Below are 14107 nucleotides of genomic sequence, written 5' to 3'. Positions count from 1 at the left end.
TCCGCGAGTCATGGGGCCCTGGTTGTAAAGACATAAACCAGGTCCCCATTGACCTGAAGTCCTCGACGTCGCGAAGGAGTGGAAAATATACGAAAGACCTTCGCTTTCCGCATCTGGCGTGTGTCCCTACAAGTCATTACCTCAAATAAGGAAACCATTGGAAAGTCTGAAAATATACATATTATAGTATAGGAAACAGAGGGTTCAGAGGAAATCCTTAAGAGAACTCAGAGAAAATCCTCGAACCTTCGTGAACCCAGAATCCATCCAGTGCCGAGGGTGAAAATCATGCAGCTGCAACACTTTCTATCTTCAAGTTGTTTACACGACTTTACGCGAGTTTGCGCAGCGCACGTGACGCGATGTCTGACGACTGCGTGGAAAAGTGTCGGGAGCACGAGTTTCCAGAAACGAATGGAGCAGCGACCGGAAGGAGACACTCCGAAGGCCCGAGTCAGACTCGGCTGCCGTTGGATCCAGGTCAAGTATCCGCGATGCTCACGAGGATCTGACCTGGCTCATTAGCCACGAATTTATGATGCTCGTTTAGCTACTGCTCGATTTCGCCGTAGTTAAATCCTCGAGTCCTCGAGATACCCTAGATCGGTCTCCGTGGTGAGAAGAGAGTTCACCGATGCGCGAAATTGTTCATCGGGAGTCTCTGACGGAGTGAATCGAGCGGCGAGCTGAAGGCGAAGGTGCATCCTGTAATTTTGCGGTGTTCCGTGTAATTTGCGCGTGGATTCTGCTACGGCAGGTGTGAAATTTTTGTTACGTGTCTGGTCTCCGTTACCTCGCTCGAATCGCCATGTTAATGGCCGAGATTCGTTATAGGATCCTGGCTAATAGACGGAAAGGCACGGCTGCTCTTTCATGCATTCCTCTCAGAGTTTCCATTTTCATTCGATAAACGTGCAAAGGAGAAGTTGAAAGTAGCTGACAATTTAAATTTTAATTTCCCAGATTTAATTTCCATGAAGCAAATCTCGAAGATCCGGAATTTCGCGTATGCGAGATATACTCTCCAGGATTTTATAGCACCAAGCGGCATGCAACCTGCGACCTTCGCGGTTGCAACACGTTACGTACCTCGAATCGAGGATGCTCGATCGGCCCAGTGGCACACAAAGCAGCCGAAGAAGAAGACGCTAGCTTTTAAGACCCTGTTCTCTACTTCCTGACGTATAAGCGACGCAGAAGGCGGAGTTAGGGGAAGCCTCAGTTCGGAGACAGTGTTTCTCGTTCGATCTGATCGCAGTTTCCTAACGATTACTTTCCAATCGTCCATCGGAGAGCTAAGTGTCACGCGTTTCGATCGTTAGATCCTCTAGACTCAAATTTCGAGTTTCTTCTTTGAAATCATTTCGGAAGGAGACTCGCAGCTCTCCACTGCAACTGTCATTGTTTACTATTAACGATAACAGTGACCTACAACCACGAGTGAGACTCGTGATAGGGAATTTGGGCCACGAGCGAAGACCACGTGTCTGACTCGTGGCGAGGAATTTGTGCCATAGGCGAAGACTATGAGTCAGACTCGTGGTGAGGAATTTATGTCATTAACAATATGCAGGTGTCAGAGTGGTGGTACTTGGTTGCACCGATATATACATGTCATAAGAAGTATACATTTTGCGCAAATTTCGAGATATGGCTGAACAGCTGAATGGCTTGACGTGCGATAGACCTTGTTGTTTACTATGGCCCGCGCAATTAGGAGATAGCACGTAGGCTAAAGGGTCTGTAGGGGTCCTCCGACCCCCACGTTGTTGAGGGATGAGCTTCGTCCCGCGCCTACTAGTGGACTCATCGGTAATGTTACCCTAACAGACCAATTTCCTTTTTCCAATTTAACATACGTTTAACACTAGAACTACCAACCCAGTCAAGATGACTGATCCCAGAATTTTCCTTTTCGCAATCACATACATGCAAACACATCACCTACTTTAAGAATAAAATTGGTATCAACTCATATTAAGAAAACTGTGATCAATATATTCCCTTATATTCATCGTATCGCTGAAATTACTATAATCTGTGCACGTTATAGTTAGGTGCCTGTTAAAGATCGGTAGTTCTAGTGTTAATGAGCCAGAAACTAGATACAATAATATACATATAAAAGAACCGAAACGTATAAAAGAGTTACAAATGAGAACTTAGACTGTGAGATCGATGGCTCCAGTGTGAAGCACTCGTGATCTAAAATCAAACTAAATCTACCACGCTTATCGTTATAGGATAATATACATTTAATTTGCATTAGGAAGAAATTCACAGACGCGTGTGTTAGAACGGTCCAATGTTTCTATGACAATTGTCTAACGACGTGTATACCACGTCGTTGACGATTCTGGGACAAAAAGCATTACGATGTGCGTGGCACGTCTTTCTAGAGCAAGTGGTTAAGAACTATCTTACATCAGTATGTGTATTTGTCTATGCATAGAAAGGCACGAAAACTATGCAGTTTTGGGTTTTAAGTGGGTAAAGTGCGGGGGGATGGACTAAATAAATAAATAAATAAATAAATAGGTGGAGAGAAGTATGAGAGAGAAGAGGATAGATGAGGTATATATATTTTTATTTATTTCAAGATTTCAAGACCCTAGCATGCTCTAACTTAGACAGGGATACTATTGGAAGATCGCGAAGTTATATAACTTAGAAAGAAGAGCTATAGAAGAACTATATAAATCTTACAGACTTGTTAGAAAGTCCTCAAAGTCGAAGTCGATCCAATGGCGAGGGTGAGAATAATTTTCTCTGCAGGTTAATTTCCGGGCTTGGCATAAATTTTTCCCAAGGTAAGAAGCTTCGAAACAGGCCTATCTCTAATTTATTTGATACCCGACGTTAGAAGTTAATCCTTCTCATCCCAAGGAACATTACCCACCGCGATATCCTGCTTCTATCTACAGCCTGCTCCGTAGTCGAATTACAATTTTTCCATAATCGCGCAATTAGCCCAATTCCTTTTGATTTCGGCGCAGTAAAGTATCGTTTCTCCACGCTGCACGATCACGCAGCAATTAGCAGCGTGCACTAAGCGTGGATGGAACATACTGACGGACCATAGGCGCATCCGCGTCGCAGGATCAAGCGATACGGCAAAACAAGTTGCACAGGACAACCATCCGTGGCTGGATTCACGCTCTGTATGTCGTAACTGCTCAGTGCATCTGTATGTATAAAAATGATCACTCGTTCGTTTAGTCAGTCCGTGTCGAACATGCTTCGATGTACGTTCCTCGTGTTACAGCTTTACGGCTTCCTAGCCACATGCTGCTGCACTGTTCTGTATCGAAATGCGAACGGTGAGGTGTCGATGCCGATTCGATGCGGTCAGAATAAGAATTTCACAGAGTGTGAGACGTGGAAGGTGCGGAATGTCGTAAACACAGTTGAGGAAATATATATCACGTTTAAGTATAATAAAATTTCCTACCAAAGTGCAATTTTCAAGGGAAAAGTACGCAAGAAATTGGACGACGAGGAACTCGAGTTTCTCCTTAAAAATTCGGGGGATGGTTGGAAATTTAGGATTTCTTGGATAATTAATGCACGCGATTTATTTTGCTTCGTGAAACTCCGTGGATCATCGATCGCGTCATAAAATCGAGTACCGTTTTTGTGTCATTGGAGATGCACCAGATAACGCAGGTCATCAGAGGCAAGAAGGAAGCGGTCCTTATTAGTCACGTTCGTGAAATGAACATGGTAATAAGGCGAACTGGAGTGGAAAGGATTTATGGCTTCAGTGTTGAGTTTTGCATTATGGTACCTATTACACGTCGCTAACCAGCCTGTGTAATGACACGCTGCTTTGCCAGCGAGCGATTAACACGCCATGGTAACGCGATTCGATTACCCCATCCTCGATCGCACGGATTTCCCTATCCCGAATCGTTCCATCTATGAAGATCCTTCGTTAAACTTGCGTTAACAAAAATTTCTAATTTCTAATTAATTTATCAAATAATAAGCGTCTGAAATCCTTCTCGTGAAATTAATTCCAGACTTCTATCGTTGTTTCAGACGAATTACATGTATGAAACTTCGTGTACCTTCGAAGGAGTCTCGCGTGACAGGCAGGACAGTGTCAACAGCGTTCAGAATCCCATCAGTGAACCGATCGACGGGACTTCTCCAATTTTGCAGCTGAGGTATCCAACGCTGTTGCATCACGGTAGCCTGCGTGGTCTCCGTTGAGGTTAGCAAAGGCAGCAAGAGCAATGGGAATAGCAGCAGCATCCTTCTGTCTCATCCGATAGTGCCAATCTTCGCTGATGCTCCACAGTCTCGACAAGGGACGTGGTACACAATTCTTCAGAAGATCGATTTGTCTCACTAGAGTTCACAGTTGAGAGTTCAGAGTCTGTGGTCCTCGAATAAACGTTGCTCGAAGAATTGGGAAAATCGCGTGGCCAGGTTGACAGACGTACCGTCCAGCTGGCAAATGAAATGTTCACTGACATTCGCCCTAGACCGGACCATTAGTTTATATAGGTGGAACGTGAAAAGCCCAGAGAAGGAGACCACCATCTAAGTTGGTACTGACGCGTGACGAAGGATTCGTCGTCCATTCCCGTCCACCTCCGTCTGTGTGCTCTCCGATCATTGGACGACGTCGTCACTGGTTGGGCCCGCTGGTCCCGGTAACTCTTGCGGCGGTGGACGGATCGATCGATCGTTCATGACGGCACGCTTCCGTCGAGATCGTCGCGAGAGTGTGGAGACTGGTCTCGATCGTTGATCGAGGTTCGTTTCACAGTCGAGTAACCGATACATCTGGACGACTGCAGTCTGATCCGTTCGTAGGGTCTCGTCTTGCCAGGGTGGAGAACGATAATGGCGATGGGACTCGAAACGAAAACGATCACGAGAAGAAAGGAAAGGAAAGGAAAGGATTTGGGTAATCTTGAGAACGAACTATGTCCAATTATAGGTACTTAATTATCGATGCAATTATTGATTAATTTATCCAATGGAAGGCTACTACGATGACTCCTCTTGAGAAAAGAAGGAAGGATGCTAGATCAATCTCTAGAGCTTGGAGATTTCGTTGAAAAGAGAGATTTTGACGTTATCTTGATTAAACGAAGGCGCGATCAGCTAAGAAGAACTGTTCGTAAATTTTCATCGCGTGTTTCGCTAAATCAACGAATAATTAGAAATCGGGAGATAGCTTTTTTAATTCTGACCGTAAAACGCGATCTGTTTAACCACGTTGCGTGCTCGCAACGAATCTTTCGACTATTTCTAATTGAATTATTTATTGCTTCATCTCGAGCCACGAGATGGAGAGTTTGTTGCTTCGAAACGAAACGGCAAGAACAGTTATTTGATGAGGATCGACGAGGAAAAAGGTACGGGAAGTTCGTCTTCCTAATTGAATTCTGTGAAATGAAACCCTGATCGGCCTGGTTATCGGGCCATTTCCGACAGTTTTTGCGGAAGCATCTGGTGACCGTGTTCGTGTTCCTCGCTATTTAAACGTGGACAACACCCGACCGTTATCCTCCTTTGAAAATAAAGCGCAATATCGATCATTACGGCGACATGCAACGCTCGAAACAAAGAACGAAAGAGGACCGCAATGATGACTATGATTTCGTAGACCTAGGCTTTTCGCCCTCCCCTTTCTTTTATTCCTTCCCCTCCTTCTGCCGCCTTGTCCCGTTTCTCGTGCAATTATTCGCGTCCCCGTGTTCGCGCAGGAAGCTAGGAAATTGCCCTACGCTTCCTCGAGGAGCGTTACGATGTTCTTTCAGCTGGCACATGAATAGAAGTGCGTCCACGTCTATTTTCCTCTATTCCTACGTCAAAGTATCACGTAACACTACATTTCTGACCCCGTGACCATTTTTTGGTAATCAAAGAACTGATCGAATATTTAAGAATGGATTTCAATTTCGCGTGTTCCATTTATTTCATTTGTTAAACGTTTAAGTGACCCAGTAATTGTCACCCATACGATAGACATCCCATATTGCTAGCCACTTTTCCAACGGTATGTGCGATAAGTTAGGAGGATTTTCACGTGTCACGTTCGTTATTATCCGAAGGCACGAGAAAGAGGATTTAGAAAGCGCATTTATCTACGATATAATACAGGTGACCAATTAGCAAAACGGAATAATAACGTTGCAACGCATCGCTCAGGGTTGAACCACTTTCCATAACAGCGTCTATATAAAATGACACTGAAATCTGGCAGGTTTCCATAAAATGCGAGTGCACTAAATCACTGCATCGGACAGAGCTCGTGTCTAGAAACTCGATTTCCACGAAAATGGCACCTGTTTGATACCAAAAACACCAAACCGCTGTCAATCGAAGGAACAATAGATTCCGTGACACGTGTCAGCCCTCCACCCCAATTTTCTCGTCTCTAGATTTCACCATCGTGCTACGTAAAAGATCTTCAACCCTTCCAACCCTTCCAACCCCACCCGTTCCAATTTTCGTCCCCAATCCCTACCCCGGAACCGTCTATAAATCCGCGCGATAAGATGGCGGATCGACCTAGCCAGAATCGAGACACCCATCGATCAGTCCCATCAGTCAACTTGTCATCGGCCCGGTTAGCAGCTCAGCGTAACTCAAAAGTCATCGTGCACATCGCAAGATCCTCCTGAACGTGTGATTACGCGGCCAGCTCGCTCCACCCCGCGCTTTCTGCCTTCGTCGGGGCAATCCTCTGTACCGTTCGACAATATAACCTGACACATATATCGTCGTCGACAATTTGGCCCGTAGCATGCCGTACGCATATATTGCCGCCACGTCGCACGCTGCTCATTTTTCACGGACGGCCGATCCAGCTGGTAACTGAAGCGTGCCCGGCGTGGTACCCTGGCCAGCCCCTCTCGGGTCGTCGTCGAGGAATCAAGAGCGCATCAGTTAGCTCGCGGTCGCGGTTGCTCGCTGTTGCACTCCGTTACGAACCGGATAACGTCCACCATTTGCATTCCAAGTGTCATTCGGGATCGCGAGTGTCGCCGCTTGACATCGCCAATCTTCTCGGAAGATATCATACCGAGACGTTGGTGGACGTTGAGGAATCCATGAGAGATCTGAGGAACCTATCAGAAATCTAAGGAACCCACGAGAGATCCGAGGAACCCACGAAAAATAGTTGACAGGGGAGACCTTCGCAAACTTCTGCCAGTGGATTCAGGGTCTAAACGGAGACGTAAGTCGTTTGATTCGTGTATGTGATACTGACGTGTCTCAGTTTAGGGGTTGAAGATCACGGGTACTGGTACCTTTAACGCGTCCCAGTTTTAAAATTCCAGGGATTCTAAGTTGATAAATGAGAAAATTTTCTTGAATAATTTTGACATCGTTTAGGTTCTTAGCGTAGTTCACCGGGCGTCTGGGTTTGAAAATTTAATATTCTTATTATGGTTCGAGCTACTCTAGTGGGATGCCAAACTTAGTCACCATTTCACGCTTTCAGAAACATTGAAATAGACAATTAAGAGAAGTCATGGTGCGGGCAGTATTGGAAGAAACGAGTCTGTCGTGATCACCGGAACAGGGAAGAAGGTCTAATAACTCGAATGCGATCGAGAATCATCGGGGCACGAGGAATTCGTGACGGCTTCGAGGATGTAATTGAGGGTCGTGTCTAATCGTGGGCAGAATTCGCGCGAACTTGTCGGGAAGATGAAATCGAGAGTGAATCTAGTCGCGATTCTGTTAACGCTCAGCTACTTGGTACGCACGTTGGAAGGCTTGCGAGACGAGAAACATGGGAACCAGAAGGAGTACCCGGTTGGGAGGAAGGTAATCAAGGAGGTTCATAGCAAGGTTGCAGCTCAGAGCGCGGTTCTTCTGCGTAGACAAGATAAAAGGAAAGTGGCCAAGACTCGAGTCAAGAATACTGGCTTGGGTTTGTCCAAAGACTATCTTCACGAGTCAGGTAATATCGAATCTTACTTTTACCTCGAGAAATTTCTCTTAATATTTATTAAATTCAACGACTGACAGTGTTCAATTAAAAATGAATTAATCAACGCATTAATTTAAATTAGAACCTTTTCCATAAGAATTATTCAAATTTCTAACACCTAATAATTTAATTTATTCGAGCAGTTTCCATTTAAATAACGACACACAGTTGTCATAGTTGTCCAATCTTTAACTTTATTTATTAATTTTTGATTACTCGCGATGAAAGATACAGAGGATTTATGGGGCAAGACACGGTGATTAGTTGCGAAGAAAAACCGATTCGTGGATAACGATTTTCTTAGATCCACGATAGTGTGATCGATGGAAAAGAAGCGGCAATGGACGAGGAGTTAGAATTATCCCTTCCAATGGTTTTCAGACCGTCCTCGGCGAAGGAAGCGGAAGATGGACCGCACTATGATGGCGCTGCTGATGGCCTACAAGCTGAAGTTCGTCGCTCTGATTCCAACCATGGTCGGTGGGTTAATCCTGTTAAAGGCCACTGCGTTGCTCGCGGGCTTCTTCTTCGCGCTGTTTGCCGCGGTTCTAGGTCTGAAAACGCACTGAACGAAACGTTGACGCGAGGAAAGCAACATCGACAACGTGGGGCGAGGTCGATGCTGTCGATTTCGGTGTACAGTGCGATCGATAGAAACAGTTTCGAGATCCCTATCCCGTGACACGCTGGCGCGCGCCATCTTGCCTCGATCTTGCCTTCTTCTTCTAACGGGCATAGGCGTAACAATGTAACATATTATGTATCTCGTTGGTGTAGCGAAAGAATAAGCGATGAAAATGATTAAACCGTTGTGTCTTCCTTATTCACGTCGATCACGTGCCTCTTTATTTCGATCTCAGTCTTGATCCATCGCGAGAGTCGCTGTTACAATGTGGGATTAACAGTGTGCGTACTGACGATAAATAATCATGGCGTTTAACAATAAATAATCCGTGTCTTAGGTAATTAAACTATTCGAGGGCACGAGGATGAGTATAGTTTGCGGAGAAACGACTGCAAATCGGAACGCAGAGGTTAATATTTTCGCTCTTTGCAAGTCGTCTCGCGCGCAAAAATCCCTCTACTCGGTTCCGTTAGAAACTCGCGTGTGTGCAAATGGTTGCGTAGCTATTATCGTGTCGAATGATTTCCCGGTTGACGGGGAACGAAAATGAGTGGCAGCTAGATTACGACGGTATGTCCGACTATAGCGTGACGGCGTATTTGCTCGCGTATGTCGTTGACATTCATGGTATACGTTTAGGTAACGACCGTCATGCTCGTCTCGCGCGTTAAGCTAAAAATTCGGTGCATTTCGTCTGGCTGATTTTCCGAGCTAGCTTCTAAATTTCCAACTAAGCAAAGCATAATTTACGCAAAGGGATAATTAACGGGGTCTAAGAGCGAGATGATCTTCGTGATTCTTTATAAATAATCGAACAATGTACATGGGAACTGAAGAAGGGACTCGTCGTCCTTCGTGGAAGGTTGTAAACCGAAGATTGAACTCTAATGACTCTCGAGTATCTGTAAGTTTTCGAGTTTATAGCGTTCCCTTCGACGAAGAACCTCTAAGTATCCAACGATCAACGAACTTCTCTCTATGTAACAAAGAAAATCGCGTCGTCACTGTAGAATCGCGGGTGCAATGAACGATAATGCGCTGGAGAATGCGTGTGTGTCGGCCTAGAACGTAGAACAGCTGCCATTCAGGCGCCACGGGCACCAAACGGAACCGGAAGGCCTCCCTTGCCCCTGAAACGCTGCAATCAGTGCTGATGTCGCGCCGAGTAGGCCAAGTTCTGCGCGTACTCCCGTGTCAGCTCGGTCGTCGATGTCTCCGTGGAGCTCAACACGTTCTTCAGACTCCTATCCCAGCCTCCGCCGCTCTGCTGCCAGCCACCGTGGTCGTGACTGCTCTTCTGGCTCAACAGTTTCTTCAGCCCGATGATGAGAGACAGGACCAGGGCGATCTTGCTGATGATCAGAGCCTTGCCAGCCAACAGGAACAGCACTCCAAGAGCAATAGGGATCAGCGCGGCCATCTTCATAGCCATTCCCATCATCATCATGCCCATCATCTTCTTCATCTTGCCACGCCCTTCTTCCATGCCCCGTTTCAGCTCACCGGGACTAGTCCTGGGCAATCGAATCTGAATGTTGAAACTGTTCAACAGGGAAGCCACGCGATCGAACAGGATCTCGTTCAGAATCTCGTCCTTGCTGGACGTGGTCCTGCCAAGAGTGGTCTCCAATTCGGACACGGAGCTCTTCGACATTTCGTCAGTGGTCCTGACTAGCTCGAGGTTGTCCGACAGTGGCAGAGTGCGCATTCTGCCCAACCGTTCGAAGAATCCGATAGCCTTCTTCTTCAGGCACGGGGAAATGGCTATATTCCTGTGCTGACAGTCCTCGTAGACTCTGTACATCGCCCTGAAGCCTCTGTCCACCAGACTGTCGTCCTCCTTGGTCTCCGACGTCGCGTAGCAGACGGCACAGCACGCCAACAAGACGAACACACACTTGGAAGGATTAATCATCCTCGTGGCGTTTGCTGGTTCAACGATTCGGTAATCCTCGACGGGGGAGCGAACACGGCGCAGAGCGGAACGTCACAGGAACGTGTATATTCACCGACGAGAGAAGAGAAGATCACTGAGCGCACTTCCTCGGGCTTCAGGATCCAAAGAGGGAACTGGCGGCAGGAGCAGAACACCGGACGGATATATACCATCCAGCTAACCGCCATCCCTCGCGCACCGGGCTGACTTGTCTCCCACGTAAGGAGCCGTGCCAACAGCCCGCGCACGTACCAATGGTACACGTGACAACGTCCCCTCGACGGCCTCTAAACAACCAACGTTCTCCGTTCTCCCCGTCGATTCACCAGGTCGTACTCGCTTCATCCTATGTGCCATCTCGCTCCTCGCTGCTCGTCCCCCCGCGCCGAGGATTCTCTCGCACCGCGACCCATTCTGACACACAGACCCACTGAAGCAACAAGATCGAGATAGAGGAAGCTAGAACGACCTGACTCGCGTTAGGTTTCGCTGATGTCTAAGGGGCAGGAGTAGGGGCACGGTGCAAAAGGAAGCATCCTATTGGAGTGCCTGGCACGGTGACCCTCTTGACCCCTAGAGTAGCGTCGTGACGCTTGGAAGTAGTTTTAGGTCGCGGACGGACCGCGGCCTTAACTCTCGCGCCTGTCCCTTCCACCTTTGCTGTCTTCTCCTACGTCCTTTAAGATCGTGGTCTGGATTCGCTGCCAGTGAACTGTATCTGATCGTTCGCGCGATTTCCAACGCTCCTCGGATCTCTCTTCGCGATCGATTATCGAGTCGAGATAGTTGCTCGTTCGACATTCGCTTCAGTTCTTGTATCTGCATTTAACAGTAGTTGCAGCGATTGCGCGCTGGGATAGTCTCGGTTTGTTTCGCCGAGAATCCCGAGGTACATGCTCGTTTGACGGCCGGTAATTAAAATGGCTGCCCGGTATGCGGTTTCGAGACAATGCAACGAATCGCGTAACAACGCCAGCAAATTACCATCCTCGTTGCATCTTTTTCGTCCGTTGCACCAGGCTGCCAGTGCTCACCTTCACTCGCCGCCTTCCGCCTCTGCCGAGGCTAACTCGGCGTGTCCACCACGAGGGAAACGTCTACTTAGCCAAGGATTTATTAGATCACACTGGCCATGCAACCTTTTTCTCTTCCTTCCACAATTGCCACCCTGTATGAACTCCACTTCCACTCCATTAACTAACCCTTTGCGGTCCCATATTCTGGGACTCCGATTTTATCCCAGTAGGTCAAAATCTCGATTTTATTTCATTTATTGAAACTATGACTATATTATATTTTACAAACGGATATTCGGATGTTCGATATATTTTTAACATACAGGGTGGTCCTTGCGTCTGGATACACATGAGAAAATGGAATTAGACATCAGTAGTAATTAATAATTAACGCTTAAAGTTGTACCAACCGCAGAGGGTTAATTTCAGTAAAGATTCATTTAATCAGACAATTTCAGGCACTGGCGTAGACCTAATTTTCAAGAGAAAAGTTCAGTCAAAATTTCTCACGAGTTGTAGTTCGTCGGTGATTTTGGAGGTTAAAATTTGGAAGGGTGGTTGGGAAAATGTATCGATCAAATGGAACATGTCACTGTGCCGATCTCGCGGCAGCACTAGCGCGCGCTCGATCGAGGTTAACGCATCTCTAATGCGACAACGACGCATCCTCGATGCTCGCTTACCTACTTCGCGATTATCCCATAGCGAGGGTCGCGGTGCACCGAGGCGAACAGTGCTAAAGCGCGTGCCACATTCGCGGCACGCAGGTGAATTCACAGTCGCCTCTGGGGACGTGTTCCGCGGCTGACAATGGGATGGAAACCGAACCCCTGCAGCGCGCAAGTGCGACGAGAAGATCGGACGCTTTGGGTTAGACGCTCATCGCGATTCTAACGTGTGAAGCTACACGCCGGCATTGACCTAAACTTCCGGCGAGTTTGTGAGAAAGGTGTTAAATGAAATGCTAAACGAAAACGCTGAGTTTATAATTTGGGAATAATGGAACGTGTACGGGGTATTCAATTTAAGTCTACTCAGTCGAACGAGTTATGAATTGCTAAAACAATATTTGACATAGGCGTTGGGTGGTCTTGATAAGCGCGTAATTTAATTTAAATAAATTTTTTGGTATTGGATGGTTTGGTACTATAGCAGTCATATGAACGTCAATTTTATTTCCTTGATGTATTAATTGGTGTAGTTCGTAATTTTTTTAAATAGGAAAATATTCACCCTTTGCACTCGAGAGGTGACGCTCAGTCACCATTTCGTGAAATTTGGAAGATCGATATTAATTAATATATCAAATTCAATGTAATGTAACAGTGTGCGAGGTATCGAAATCAAATAATTCTACAATTCTATTATTATAAAATTCTTTATTTACTGCTCGAAAAAGTATCGTCAGTATTTTAATAGAGAATCTTTGATTTTCTACTCTTCTCTAGCCAAAAAATCGTCGAGTGCGAAGAGTTAAATCACTTATGGTACGATAGGTAATTAATATTTTGGGATTAGAAAAGTCCAATCCATGTTTGTAACTTTTGTCAGCATCGTCAATGGTATCGCAAATGTCCAAGTGGCTCCGTTCGAATGGGACACCCTGTATATACGTAGAAATAGGTATTTGGTTTGGGTTACGGGGTTAGTACCATGAAAAGAGACTTGTTTCTTTTACTAATACCCTAAAAACCTTTTCTCCTGCCTATAATTACATCGTGCTCGGAGATGTTCTTATATCATTGTTATTATTTAATGATCAGAGAAGAAGGAGTCTACTTTCTGTATGCCAGAGAACGCATTTCGCTTTATCATTCCAATATCAAATAGTAAACGCGATACTGCTACGTTCGCCATTGTTGCAGAAGAAAGTTCTCGATTTGCTGGTAAACGAGGACGCGCGGAATTAATGGTCGAATACGTTACTGTCATGGCATGAATAGTTCCGACGATTCTTTCCAACTATAACCGTGAAGATTCACTTCCATTAACCAAACACAAAGTCTCCCGAACTCCTTCCTAACACGAAAACGTGTCTCTCTACACGAGTCTACCTGAAATCGCGTTCAAACTGTTCAAAAATTCCTAGAGAGTGTCATTAACGCTCGTTTAGTGGTCAAGAAATCTCTACAAATAGCAGCTCGTGTCTGAGAACACCATGACACTATGGGGGTCTAGTTTCCCAGGTGGTGGTGGTGGTTCGAGTGCTGAGTGCTGACAGGTAGGGCTGGAAGGGATGAATGGGGAAAGGCCAATAGACACTCGAGATTGTTGGTGAGACTATGGGGGTCCCCCAAGGGGGGTTATTATGTACTTCTTTGTGGTTCTTGTGGAAGTTGGAAGCATCCTGTTGGTCGTCATACTATCATAGGCAGCAGGGTAGAAGGGTACAAGGAACGGATGCGTTTAATCCCAGGTCTGTTGGAGGACTCATCGCTAAGGCTACCTAGGCTAGCAGTCTGAAGGTGGAGGACAAGCGGTTTTTTAGAGATACTGTGTTTACTGAGCAGGACTTTATTGACGTGCGGGTGGGGGGGGGGGGCGGATGGGGAGAATGGAAAGTCTAA

At 46.2% G+C, this 14107-nt stretch overlaps 3 protein-coding genes across 3 annotated transcripts in view; 1 reads left to right on the top strand and 2 right to left on the bottom strand.

Annotated features, from left to right (window-relative positions):
• The window catches only part of Osi13 (Protein), a 6747-nt gene extending 2490 nt beyond the window's left edge, over positions 1-4257 (bottom strand). Inside the window, exon 1 of the mRNA XM_017896968.1 lies at positions 4062-4257. Within this exon, the coding sequence (XP_017752457.1) occupies positions 4062-4257 (196 nt within the window). The remainder of the gene's footprint in view (positions 1-4061) is intronic.
• A 3420-nt stretch (positions 4258-7677) lies between these two features.
• Positions 7678-8532, top strand: LOC108545177 (uncharacterized). Its single transcript, XM_017896669.1, has 2 exons — positions 7678-7933; positions 8345-8532. The coding sequence occupies exons 1-2, from the start codon at positions 7678-7680 to the stop codon at positions 8530-8532; spliced, it is 444 nt and encodes a 147-aa protein (XP_017752158.1).
• A 1200-nt stretch (positions 8533-9732) lies between these two features.
• On the bottom strand, positions 9733-10503 carry Osi12 (DUF1676 domain-containing protein Osi12). Its single transcript, XM_017896860.1, has one exon. It carries the CDS (start codon positions 10501-10503, stop codon positions 9733-9735), a length of 771 nt encoding a protein of 256 aa, XP_017752349.1.
• Positions 10504-14107: the final 3604 nt, after the last annotated feature.

This window comes from Eufriesea mexicana, unplaced genomic scaffold (genome assembly GCF_001483705.2).
Source record: "Eufriesea mexicana isolate 0111107269 unplaced genomic scaffold, ASM148370v2 scaffold4744748132, whole genome shotgun sequence".
Taxonomy (NCBI): Eukaryota; Metazoa; Arthropoda; class Insecta; order Hymenoptera; family Apidae; genus Eufriesea; species Eufriesea mexicana.
Note: the sequence above shows the minus strand (reverse complement) of the source record. Positions and strands in the feature narration are given on the sequence as shown.

Bases quoted from the DNA above. Each gene is read 5' to 3' on its own strand.
- LOC108545177 (XM_017896669.1), top strand. From the start codon at position 7,678: ATGAAATCGAGAGTGAATCTAGTCGCGATTCTGTTAACGCTCAGCTAC. The intron at 7,934-8,344 runs GTAATATCGAAT...AATGGTTTTCAG, and splicing joins AGACTATCTTCACGAGTCAG to ACCGTCCTCGGCGAAGGAAG.
- Osi12 (XM_017896860.1), bottom strand. From the start codon at position 10,503: ATGATTAATCCTTCCAAGTGTGTGTTCGTCTTGTTGGCGTGCTGTGCC.